The following is a 13,099-nucleotide window of genomic DNA, read 5'->3' on the forward strand; positions in this document are numbered from 1 at the left end:
GCTCAGCGCAATTTTTTTAGATAATTTTGTCAAAATCAGGAGCGTAGCGTGGAGGACAGAGAGCTCTAGGCGCAAAAACGAAGCAGGAAATAATCCATATTTAAACAATATATTTGATTTTACCAGGAATCTGTAAACTGTGATAACCAAAGTTTAAATTTGGCTGAAATACACTCACCCAAGCAAGATCCAATAGTTGTCACTTTTTCAGAACAGTAGAAAGCATATACGTGTTTTTTTTTTCTGTTCCACTAATTGCTGGAAAAAAAATAAAGAAAGATTCACCACTGACATTAAATCGCGATTTGCAAACACGTTGGAGCACAAGAACAGAAGCTGTCACAGATTTTCAAGTAGGACTGGATTAAGGCTCTCAATCAAATATTCGATTATTCAAATTATTCGACCGATTTTCAATTATATGAAAATTCGAATATTCGTAAAATATTAGTTTATATACTATCACGAATGAAATTTAAAAAAAATCTTGGAATGAAACAATTTATATACATAAATAGCACAGGTAGTCGTTTTCAATGTATCCGAGTGTCTAGTGCCGCTCCAAAATCTAGTGTTTTATTCGCCTTTATTTTGTTTCGAAATGCGAGACAATGAGACGATTTTTCTCAACAAAAAATGCTTTTACGCCTTCGAAAAATATGCGTGAATGGAATGTTTATCTGCTGTATCTACTATGACCGAAATTCTCAGAATTCGTTCGTTGAACAAAACAAAACGTTGGAAAGGCTCACCCTACATTATCAAAAAATTACGAACATATTCGAATAAACGAATACTTCTTTGGTTTTTTTTTCAATATTCGAATAGTTGAAAATTACGAATATTTGAGAGCCCTAAACTGGACACGTTGGTCTAACTTTCAGAAAAAACTGTTAGAAGAACCAGATATGACCCAGATTTGAAACTAGAAGGGATGCAACATAATTGCTATAAAATATTTTGCATTTAAATTTTATCGTTTTGATTAATTTATGGGACGTTAATAAAAAATTATATCAAAACCAATTTTAAGATCTTACTATGAATTTCACAGAAGCAGCAACTAATCTTAAATCTCTGGAATTAAAAGTGTTCAAACTCCGTGATGATTTAAGGGAAAATTATGTTAAAAAATCAAAAATAAAATGCACAGATTGAAAAATAGATCAATATCATATGTGTTATAAAAACGTACTTGACCGATTGCAACGAGAAATATTTTCAAGACTAAAAGACCTTAATAAAAAAATTAAGTTTCTGCTGGACATCGAAATTCTTCTTTCTAAAACACATGAAAATAAAATAAGTTGAAATTGCATAAATTTTGGGAATTTCTACGACACGGACGTTGATGAAGAGGAATCTAAAATACTGCTTACTACTCTTAACTCCTAATGAAGTATTGCCGAAAACTCATTTGGATCTTCTTACATTTATTGTTTCTTAATTACAAATCTTCCCATTTCACTGAATATTATTTTAACTGTTGCAATATCGATTGCAAGTGAGCGATTATTCAAAAAGTTAAGGCTTATTTTGACATATTTGCGAAATTCAATCGGACAAGATCGTCTTAGTAATTTAACTCGTATTAGCATTGAAAAATAAACATAAAAAAATTATTTCGATTATGTGATTGATCAGTGTACAATGTACATCATCAAAACCAGGAAAAAATATTCTTCAATACACTGTATATTCATTTTTGGTTTAAAAAGTTGTTTAAATTAGTTCATCTTAGAGTATTTGCTTATTGGTGTTTGGCTATTTTAAACGTTAATTATTTTGCTGTAATTTTTAAGTGGATTGGTAACTATATTTGATGTAATTCAGATCGTTTGTGTTTTATTTTTGCCTTAATATAAATATTGTATTTAATGTTGAATGTTTTTAACAACATATTCGATTTTTGCTACCGTGAAAATGTATGTCAATAACATTTAAAAAATTCACATAGTGAAGGCACAAAAAAAATAAAAATAAAGGGGGGTGCAAATATAATTTTGGCCCCCAGGCGCAATCTATTCTAGCTACGGCACTGATCAAAATCATAAGTTATTGTAAAGAAAATGAAAGCTTAACGCAGCCGAAAAACATGTGGTTGTGCAAATGTTATATTATGACTTTAATTTTTATATGATTTTGTAAAGGTGTAAATTTATTTTCTTAAAATTTAAAACATATATATTACTTAAGAAATAAAAATATTTAGAAATCTGATCCATAAGTAATAACATGAATAAAAATCAACTAATATTTTAAAATAAAAAGCAAAAAGTTTTGTCAGAAGTGGGATTCGAACCCACGCCCTCAGAGAGGACCAGAACAGCTCGCCTCGGTATAACCGAGTAAGGTAGACCTTGAGTCTGGCGCCTTAGACCGCTCGGCCATCCTGACAACTGGTAGTAGGGTCGAAATACTGCTATAACCATAATACATTAGGCTATTGTTATAATATATATTATTTTTATTATAAAAAATTATGCGTGATCTCAAAAATAATTAATTAATAAAACTGTTTATAACTAATTAAACAAAATAAAAACACAAATAATTATATATCACTATTTTATTGTACGACATCTGTAGATAAATCGTAGAAGTTTTAATAATAAATAAATTATTGCTATATTTAAAAATTAAGTGAAAGCTACAATTTTTTCTAATTTAATTTATTTTCATACGTCACATAATTATAATATAATTTATTAGTACTGTTATTGGTTTGACACATTGCTAAGTTTATTTATATAGAATAAAAAGATTATTATAAATTATCCAACTGTTGCAAGGTATTGTAAAGACAGCTCCATAATTCGCTATAAAACAAAATCAGGTCTGTAGAGTTGGAATTGGTGCCGAGGAGTCAGAGTCAGTGTTGGAGTTGGAAAAATCCACAGATATCAACTCCTATTTTTCTTTATTAATACATGTTTTTTTTTGCTGTTTTAATATCAATCAATGCGATGTGCATTTTAGTTCATTTTAAATAGGTAAAGTACAATTATTGATGTGGTTTATCGTTCCGTAGAACGCGATATTTTTAGATTACTTTTGCTCGTTCGTTGGTGATAAATCTTAAGTAGTGCCTTTACAACATTTTTGTACATTTATTAAAATAAAATTCTTTCTTTGAAAATATTAGTTTTACTTTAGATTATCTCTTAAATTGTACGTGTTAAGCCCGTCATTTTCAAAATAGTATAATCAATTTGTACATAATAGTTTGAGAGATAGATTTCATTTTTTTATGAAAAGGGGTGGATGGACTTAAGTTGAAATTAGTAACAAAAGAAATTAGGAGATATTTTTAACAAATTTTTTCGTTTGTAATCGAAGAATGCGTTTTAACCAGGGCTGTGGAAATGATATATTTTAGAAGTATTACATTTGATAAACTTTAATACTAAAATGCACTGTAAAAATCTTTTTAAGATTCAGTTTTTATTAGCAGTCAAACTGTTACTAAAATTAGGTTTTTCTCTAATATCATTATAGTTCTAAAATGTGATCTCTCTCACCTTCTCCACAAACAATAATAATAATAATAATACAAACTTAAAAATATTTCACGTAATCTTTAATTTAATTATACATCGCCATTTAAATTTATTATGCTATTTGTCTTATATGTCGATATACAATTATCTACATAATGTAAACCGGATATTTTACTAAAAAGCTGGATAGTATAGGAAAAGATTTTCGGACGTAAGCGACTGGCATTGCATGACCTAAAATAGAATAAAGTGAATGATTATCTTGGATGAGGACAAGGCCAATTTTATGATGAAAATGTCAAAAGGTAATAAGTCAATATTTTTTTATTATTTGCTAATTTCTAAAAACGCAGAGAATAATATTATACGTTAATTGTCATTTTGTTTTCTCAGCCTGTTTGAATTTTGAATGAAAGCAAATACTTGAATTTTAATTCTGATTTGCAATATTTATATGCTTGCAAATAGACCAAATAATACTGAATAACACATGACGTCATGGATAAACGGTTAATTGCGGTGTTTAACCAATGTTTTGGGAATAAACATACGCAAGGCGACAAAAAGTACGTTTTAAATTTTTAAACTCATTTATGTAGCAAGACTTTATCAGTCGTTTTCGTAGTCGATAAAGGCAAATGCAAAAAAAATTTAATAATTATTGGTTTCTGAACGTGGCGCCGACATTCTGAACAAGTACCAAAAAATATATCATATTTTGTCACAAATAATAATATTACTCTTTAATTTAAAATTTTAAAAATAATTTAGTTGTTTGCGACCATAAATAATAATTAAATAACGTTAGAAGTGTAATTTCATACAAATTTTAGCCCTATATACAGAGCTAAAATGACGCTAATTTAGCTCACAAGGAGTTAACCGAACACATTCGCGACGTGCAACCCCGACGTCACTTCGAAAGCGCGCCGGCGTTGCGCGCCATGGCGGAGCCTACGGTCCTGACAATGGAAGCGACCGGGGGCCCCCTCGAGGCCGCCGGCGCCGCGGCAAACGCGGACCTTGCGCCCCGACCTGTTTCGGAGCAGCCCCCCTCAGACGGCGACCTGCTGCAGCGCTACTTCACTCTCAGAGCCCTTTACGAAGCTACCAAGAACTCGTCCGGTGCGTATGGCCAAATCGGTCCCACCGATGACGGCCATTAACCTATTTCAATCGTTTTCAATTCGAATCGTGCGAATCGAGTCGTGGTTAGCGACGCAATTTTCCGCTGATGATACTTTTCGCTAAATTGCGCATTTGTAACGATAAGATGGCGGTCGCAGTCCACTGCGCTTGGATAGATTGATTAATCTTCATTTGTTTTCTTGTTTTTAGCCTTTGAACCCTAATCAATGTTATATCTAAGAGTGCAAGATGATTTGGAACATTGATAACATTTGCCTATAATTTCAAAGGAAATAATATTTTTCTTAGATTTGTTATACGAAAATCAAGGCACTTCGATAATGTAATCACACTTATAAGGTTTTTTGAATAAAATACAAAAGGGTTGCAACCAATGTTCCCTCCAAGACAAGAGGGTCTCTGCGCTGAAAATTAAAGGGCTGGGCAAAGCAAACCACTGAATGCACTGCATAATTTTCACATTTAAGCGAACTTAAATGCATATCTTAAATAAAATTCTTAATGCTACTTATCTCACATTTATTTATAGAAGACTGTTGTTATTATTATTCATATTGCTAGGTGTATATAAACAATACACTTATTTAAGATATGATTTCCCTCTCGATCGCTCGCGTGCTAAGTAACTAGAGTGAATAAGAGATAGAGGCATGCAGTGCATGCCTCTACATCTCTTTCACTCTAGTTACTAATACGCAAGCGATCGAGAGGGAAAGTATTTCACCGACCGGCACTGATATATGACTTAATTTTCATTAAATTGTCTAAATGTTTTATCTCTAATTTATTACGTGCTTTAGATTTGATGATATTCATCAAGTTTAATCCACGTTCATATTCAACACTTGATGCTTGAAATGTTCACAAATATATAAAACTGAAAATTCTTTATATTCTTCATCTTTAAGGAGTGACATTTATGTCATTAAATGTTTCTAATATAATCAGTTTTATATTTTTCATCAACTAAAAAACTTGAAATCTGACAATTGCTCCAATATTTAGTTTGAATAGTTTTCATCGTTACTTCTAATAAGAAATAAGTTTTTTCCGAGCAAGTATTTAAATTGTTTTTCATATTTCAATTTACTGTCTTTCTGGAAACCTTTCAACTAAATGTTAGCATAGCAATTTAATAAATTCCAGAAGTGTATATTGTCATTGGAATTAAAAACATCTTGAACCTCTGCAAACCCAGGAAACTACTACATCTAAATGCTTTATCTAAGATGTTGCTAATTTATACGTTTCCGTAGGCCTCTTATTGTACTTTTGTATTTTTTTATTTAAAATTGGTAATTCTTCGAAAACATTGTGCAATATATTACATAACACTCAATATTGCGAATTTTCGAAATATGTCAAGCAATATTTATTTATTGGATCATTAAATTTTTCAACTTGTTCTTTATAGTTTTTTTTATTAAAACGACATAATTTCATATCAAAGCATTCAATGTGAAGTACCTAGACAACCACCTTACTTCATTCATACGCCTATATGATAAAACGTCAATATCTAAAATTTAAAACAATTCTTTAAAAGTTTCAGTTCTTACATATGACCTGCTGAGCATTGTATATACTGTCCGTAAAAGTGTTTCTGTTTCTTTGATTGTAGGCACCCGTTACTAAATCTTAATACTAAAATAATACTAAATCTTTAATACTAAATCTTATTTGTGAGCTACACAGTGCTGTTTACTCAAGTGTTTTATTTTATAACATTACATAAGTCAGTCAGAAGTATCATAAACATGATAATTTGTTGTAAATTAGTGTTATTTTCAATATACATTTTGTTTATTTCGTTTACTAAAGAAAGGCTATCACATTTATCAATTTAATAATACCAACAAATCTTGTTTTGTAATACAATTCAGACATCGGTCTATATTTTATATACAATATTGGTTTTTTCAACAGAAATATCCACACATTCATTAAAGGGTTATTAATTTCATCCATAATCTCCACATTTATAACCATATATATGCATTCAACAAATTCAAAGGCTAAAAAAAAATTACAAATGTAATAGCTTTTTAAATTATAGTCAACCCTAGTTTCGCCTCAAATACAGAAATAATTGCTTTCATTTTGATAAAATTCAGCGTATTTCCTTGTAGCTGTAAATTAGTTTCATTCAATTTGCTTTACAAATCTGTTAACTAAGCCGTCACATTAAAACTTCATTCAGTTTTCTCGAAATGAATCATCTTTGTCTTCAAGAAATTCCAACTAAGTCGAAGACATTATCGATTTAAACACATATTCTCAATATGAATCATCTTTGTTTAGAAAAAAATACAACATAGACAAAGATTTCCTTGCAACTAAATATTATTGAATCGCAATGCACAGAAAACATATTTGAATGAAATATAATTAAATATCATTACTGGAGCTCTTTCGGTAGTAACCGACATGATATTGCTCCTTTTTATTTAATTTTCTTTCAATTCATGAAATATCGATTCTACTTTAGTGTAAGTTCTCACTTTAAATCAATAAGCGAGCATCCAAAATCAAACATATTTGAAATAAAAATAAATAACTAACCCATATTATTGGATATATTAAAATTCAGAAAATAAAATAAATTAAAAAACAAACTAGCTAGGCAGGTATGAGACTAGAGAACTGCAAATATATGACTATGTGTAACTTGACTGACTTCACTTTTGGTTAAAATTACTTAATAATGACAACTTGCTCCCACTGTTCTAAAACATATTCTCGTTTTGGTTTTTAATATTTTTTTTTATTATTATTTTTTCAGATGATAAAATAGAGGAAATGAAATTGGAAATTTCGAACGTAAAAGAAAAATATGACGGCTATAAAACATCGCTGGAAGTCGCCGAGGATAAGGTGAAACGATTGGAGAAGGAGCTAAATTCTACCAGATCAGATTTGAAAGATGCTCATGAAAGTCTATTGATTCAAAAAATTGATGCTGAAAACTTCCGTCTCCAACGAGACTCTGCCTTGGAGGTGCGCAATAGCTTGTCAAACATGGTCGAGACCAGCAACACCGAAATAGAATCTATGAAAAGCACCATCGATAAATTACACTCTCAGTTGGATGCTGCATTTAAAGATAGATGCGAAATGATGACCAAGAGCAAATTACTCGATAGCAAAACATTAATGGTCGACTACAAAGCCGTGCACCTCGAACAAGAAAAGCTCGGAAAAGATAAACTGATCCAAGTTTTGAAGAACGATCTCAACAGGTGCTCTGTCGACTTGCACACCACAAAAACCAACTTTGCTTCCATGAAAGTAAATTATGAGAGGCAGTTGTTGAAAAAAATCGACGAAATCAACATGGCCCGTTCGAATGTATCGACTTTACGTGCAGCTAAAGAAGAATTAAACAATCGTATCAACGATTTGAACAAGATTATCTCCGAGCAGAAAGAAAAAGAAGAAAAGATACACGATGACTACCAATCGGAATTAAAGACTAAAACTAACCTTGCCGAGCTGTATAAGGTAGCTCAAGAAGAGTCTAACGTCAAGTATGAAAAGTTGATGAAGAATTTCGTCGAATTAAAAAAATTGTCAGCGGAATCGACGGAACGTATCGAACATCTTGAAAGCGAACTGAAAACTATAAACGATCAACACCAAGTAGAGATTCAGCAGAAGAATAAATCTGTTAAAGCTTTAGAACGCGAATTACAAAATGCAAACAATTTCCTGCGAATGGCTCATGGAGATTTAGATTCAACCATGGAAGGTTTATCTCCATCGGCTAATATAGCGTCAAACTTTATTAAATCTAAATTATCATTAACAAAGGCGTACGACGAAATAGTTAGATTGACAGAAGAGTTAGACAATGAAAAGAACGAAAATAAGAGGTTGCGGACCACCTTGTCTTCCATAGTCGGCGAATTGGAAGAAAGGGCACCGTATTATAAACAACGAGAAAAACTATACGAGGAAGCGTTGGAAAATAATAATTTAAATATGGAGAGACTACAGAATGCAAAGTCTGATACTGCCAAACTTAAAGAAGAAAAAATTGAATTAGATAAGATGTATAAGCATCTTCAAAGAGAAAATGTTAAACTCAAAGAAGAGATGGAAGATTTATGTCGTCAGGTTTGCGTATTGTTAAAAGAAATCGATACTAAGAAAGTAAGGAATTTGGTCAACGATGATAAATATATTACTCTTAACGGATCTCAAGAAATGAACGCTTCGCACGTTATCGAAAAGAACGTGGTCACCTTCAGCGATATACAAGAATTGCAGTTGAATAATCAAAAACTGTTAAGGCTAGTGAGAGACTTATCGGAGAAGAAGGAAAAGAATGAGCAGATAATGAATGACGTTGATGATAAGGAACAACAGACAAGAATTGAAACGTTGAAGAATAGGGTCACGGAACTGACGGCTGCTCAAGATCGTCAAGTTAAGATGATAAATAAACTAGTCAAAGAGTTAGAAGCGTATAAAAAGATGTATGCACAAAAATCTAACGATACCTCGATGAGTGTAGATAAATTTGAAAATACTTTGGATGGAAGTGTTGTTAACAAAACTGATTTCTCGAAAGATATAAATAGTAAGATTCAATGTTTAGAGCTGATCGAAAGAGAGTTGAATGATACGAAATCTGAATTAAATCGAGAGAGAGAGAAACATAGATTTTATATTGAAAAGTCTAGAAATCATGAGTTAAAACTGATGGAAAGTAACGAATCAATCTATAACCAATTAAATGAACTTCAAATTAAATATGACCAATGTTTGTCTTCTTCGGAGAGGGTTAACCTGAGGATTAAATTTTTAGAAATGGAGCTAAGTACTTGTAATAAAGAAACGATATCGTTGAATGAAAAAATTAAAGTATACGCATCCCTATTAGGAAAACACGAATCGACAATTAAACATCTTAGCGATGAACTAATAAATTCTAGAGGAAAGTTACAGAAAGCGCAGTCTTTGATGAACGGTCTTCAGTCTGAATGTAAACTTTTGAAACAAACAGCAAATTCATCTTCTGATGAAATGTTAGTTCAGAATGAAAATCGATTGGCTTTAATACAAAATATAGAAAGCATTAAACAGGCTATGTTAGGAGATAGCGATACTGTAGAAAAGTTACAAAGCACAATGGAGGAGGCTAATAGAACATGCACTACACTTAGATGCATGTTGCAAGAGGAACAAGAAAAGTACGGCAACATTGCCTCACATCTTCATCTAGAAATAAATGAGCACAAAGCCAAATTGATGGAAGAAAGAACTAATGTGGAAAAATTAACGGAAGAACTTGACAGGGCGAGAAACGAAATTCGGTTGAAAGCAGCTATGATCGAAGAGCTTAATAAAAATAATCATAATACAAACTATAGTTCGGATATAAATGTTACCTCATACGTGTTAGATGCCGTTAGAAATAATGAAAATAAAGTGACTGAATACAAAGATCAGATAAGCTTATTACGTTCACAGTTAGAAACTAGTAAAAATTATATAGCGGAGTTTTCAAATATATACGAACAATCAGAAAACGAGCTTAGAACGTGTAGTGAATCGTTCAATACGTATAAAAAAGAGAACGACATTAAAATGCAAGAGTTACTGAAATCTGAACAATCTTTAAAACAAAAGTGCATCACATTAGAAGAAAATTTGAGCTTGCATACCAAACACTTCGAAGATTCAATTGCTAAGATCAACACTTTGACGTTGGAAGTGGAAAACAAAAAACTCGAAATACAAGGATTAACTAATAATTTATCTATGCTCTCGGAAGGTACGCAAATTACCGAAGATAAATACGGACACGAGATTATATCGCATTCCAAAGATTTACAAATGTTGACAGAGCTTAAAAATGAATTGCTGCAAACTAAGCAAATCTTGAATAACGTATCTCAAAGCAAAACCGAATTGGAGTCTTTGTTGAAAGAAAATAGCATGATTTGGGAAAGCAAGGAGCGAATGCTATTGACTGAAAATGAAGGTATTAAAGTTCAACTTCAAGATTTGAATGAACAGAATGCCACATTGCATGACCAAATAAATTCATTGAGTAAAACTTTTACATCATCTCAGAATGTTCAACATTCCGAATCTGTCGATATGGACTTAAGTATGGAAATGAATTCTTCTTTGATAGACGACGCTAAGTTGTCTGAACAGTTAGTGAGTATGATTAAATATCTACGAAAAGAGAAGGAGGTGCTACTTGCCAAATTTGAAATCATACAAACAGAAAATGCTAGAATAAAAGCTCAGTTAGAAGCGACTGAATGTCAGCTGGACGAAGCTAAACTGAATACGTCTTCCGAACCAGCAGAATCGAAACCCGCATCCACCAAGCATTCGGGTATAATTAGAAAAGTCGAAGAACTCAACGCCATGTCCGATTGCTACTCAACACTCCGTAAAGAAAGAGACGATTTACTTGATAAAATTGCTGAACTCAATGAAAGTCATAAAGCATTACAGAGCATAATGGAGCCTCTTCAAGGGAATAATTGCGAACTCGTCGTAAAGGTCAATATGCTAGAGAGCGAGAACGAAGATTATAAGAAAGAAGTCGAGAAATGGAAGATTAGGGTTAATACGCTCATCGATCGCGACGGCCAATGCTATCCGGAAGATTGGAAAAAGATACAAAATGAGCACGAAAATTTGAATAAACTGCTCAATTCAGAAAAAGAGAATTCAAAGAAGATGTCAGAAGAAGTGGATAAATTGAAGACCGAGAACTCGTTAATGGAAGAACAAATTGAAAAGTTTCGCAAGCAAAACACGTTCTTAACGGAGAACTTTAAAAAGAAGATGATAGAACTGAGCGTGACTAGGAAAGAAATGGAAAAGATTCAAACAGAGCTCACTAGTACTAGAAACACGCTTGATAAGAAATTGACGGAACACACGCAAGTGTCTGGAAAATTAGCATCCAATGAAACCTTAATAGTTGACATTAAAAATAAAGAGGTTCAGCTACGTAATATTGCTAAACGATACAAAACTCAGTATGAAGAACTTCTCGTAACGAACGAGAACGAAAAACAAAAATCTGCAACTATGGCTGCTGAATTTGCAGCTACATCTGAAAACCACACGAAAGCGTTAAAAGAACTCGAGCAGAAAAATGTAGATTTGATCAAGAACCACACAGAGAAGCTGGCTGAGTTGAACAAGCAAATTTCAGCGTATGTTGAAGAAAACAAAAAGTTACAAGCGGAAATAAATACGCTTAAATCTAGCTTACAAGAAAGAGATGAAAAGTATCAAAAAACTGTGAAACAGGTCACGGCAAAGATACAATTGCTCACCGAATCCAGAGAAACTTTTACCAAAGAGTTGCAGGTTCAAAAAGAACTGTACGAGCAAAACAGCGATGAAAATGATATTAGGATGCAAGCTATCAAGTCTCAATACGATGGACATTTAGGAAAATTGGAGAAGGAAAAGGCTCAATTGTTGCAGGAAAAACAAAATGAGATAAACAGCCTTAATAGACAGATTGAATCTTTAAAGCTGAAATTAAATCAGATGCAGCGGAAGGTGGATCATCAAGTGCCCAAACCTTCTACCAGTTTGAATCCAGGAGACAAGCTTACAACAGACCCTCCGACTGCTAACATTAAACCTTTGGCAGGTAAGATAATTTATTGTTTAATTATTATGAGTTTTTTTGTTAAATCTTGTCTCAATATGAGGTAATAAAAGTATCCCTAACTCGTGGCAGTGTTAATTATTTCACTATTAACGTCTTTCAATCAATTTTATAATATGTCATTGAAATATATCTACTTTTTTAAAATTATGAATTAAACATCAAAGTAATATATACAACAATTACATACAAACGTATTTCCTTTATTAAATAATTTATATCATTAAAGGTGTTGCTTCTCCTCGCGATGGAAATAGACGAGTAGCAGGGGAAACTCCCTTAGCTTCGATTAAACCAATGGCATCAATTATACGAACGACAGTCACATTACCGCCCACAGCTCAAGTTCAAGGAATAGTTCATCAAGCTCCTCATACGACAGGTGTGATTTATAACATCATGTTTTATAATTCCATAGTGTATACGAAAATGCATGACTTGGGTATTTCATTACCTTTCAGGAAATGTAACCGGAGATATGTCTTCCACTCCGAGTAGTTCCCATCACGCTACAGAATTTATGCCCAGCAGTTCTTCAGTAGGAGTCCGCTTACATCAAGCGCATTCGCGCCACATAACAGTTCCCCCGCCTGAATCCACCCAAGTAATTCAATATTATTGTATCTTGAGTAATTTAGATAATCATACGTAATGTAATAGTTTTCGAAACCTTTCAAGGATATGGATGTCGAGCTGTCTGAGGATAGTGAGATATCTGCTGGCACTGTTGTCTCGCAAGCGGTTCCACAGTCGGCGGGGCCTTCGCAAGTCGGACCACAGCAGGCATGTTGCA

The 13,099-nt window shown here is 32.6% G+C and overlaps 1 protein-coding gene and 1 non-coding gene across 2 annotated transcripts in view; one reads left to right on the forward strand and one right to left on the reverse strand.

The window, feature by feature from the left end:
- Positions 1-2,281: 2,281 nt before the first annotated feature.
- On the reverse strand, positions 2,282-2,397 carry TRNAL-CAA (transfer RNA leucine (anticodon CAA)). The gene is made up of 2 exons: positions 2,360-2,397; positions 2,282-2,326 (listed from the first exon to the last, which is right to left on the reverse strand). It is a non-coding gene; the product is annotated as a tRNA-Leu (tRNA).
- Positions 2,398-4,415: 2,018 nt separating this feature from the next.
- Positions 4,416-13,099, forward strand: part of LOC148227542 (uncharacterized) — a 28,818-nt gene continuing 20,134 nt past the window's right edge. The window contains exons 1-5 of the mRNA XM_088201995.1: positions 4,416-4,625; positions 7,432-12,288; positions 12,536-12,688; positions 12,768-12,910; positions 12,967-13,089. Coding sequence (XP_088058121.1) covers positions 4,445-4,625; positions 7,432-12,288; positions 12,536-12,688; positions 12,768-12,910; positions 12,967-13,089 — 5,457 coding nt within the window. The 5' untranslated portion in view covers positions 4,416-4,444. The remainder of the gene's footprint in view (positions 4,626-7,431; positions 12,289-12,535; positions 12,689-12,767; positions 12,911-12,966; positions 13,090-13,099) is intronic.

Source organism: Plectrocnemia conspersa, unplaced genomic scaffold (assembly GCF_051122295.1).
Source record: "Plectrocnemia conspersa isolate PC_06_02 unplaced genomic scaffold, ASM5112229v1 ptg000013l, whole genome shotgun sequence".
Taxonomy (NCBI): domain Eukaryota; kingdom Metazoa; phylum Arthropoda; class Insecta; order Trichoptera; family Polycentropodidae; genus Plectrocnemia; species Plectrocnemia conspersa.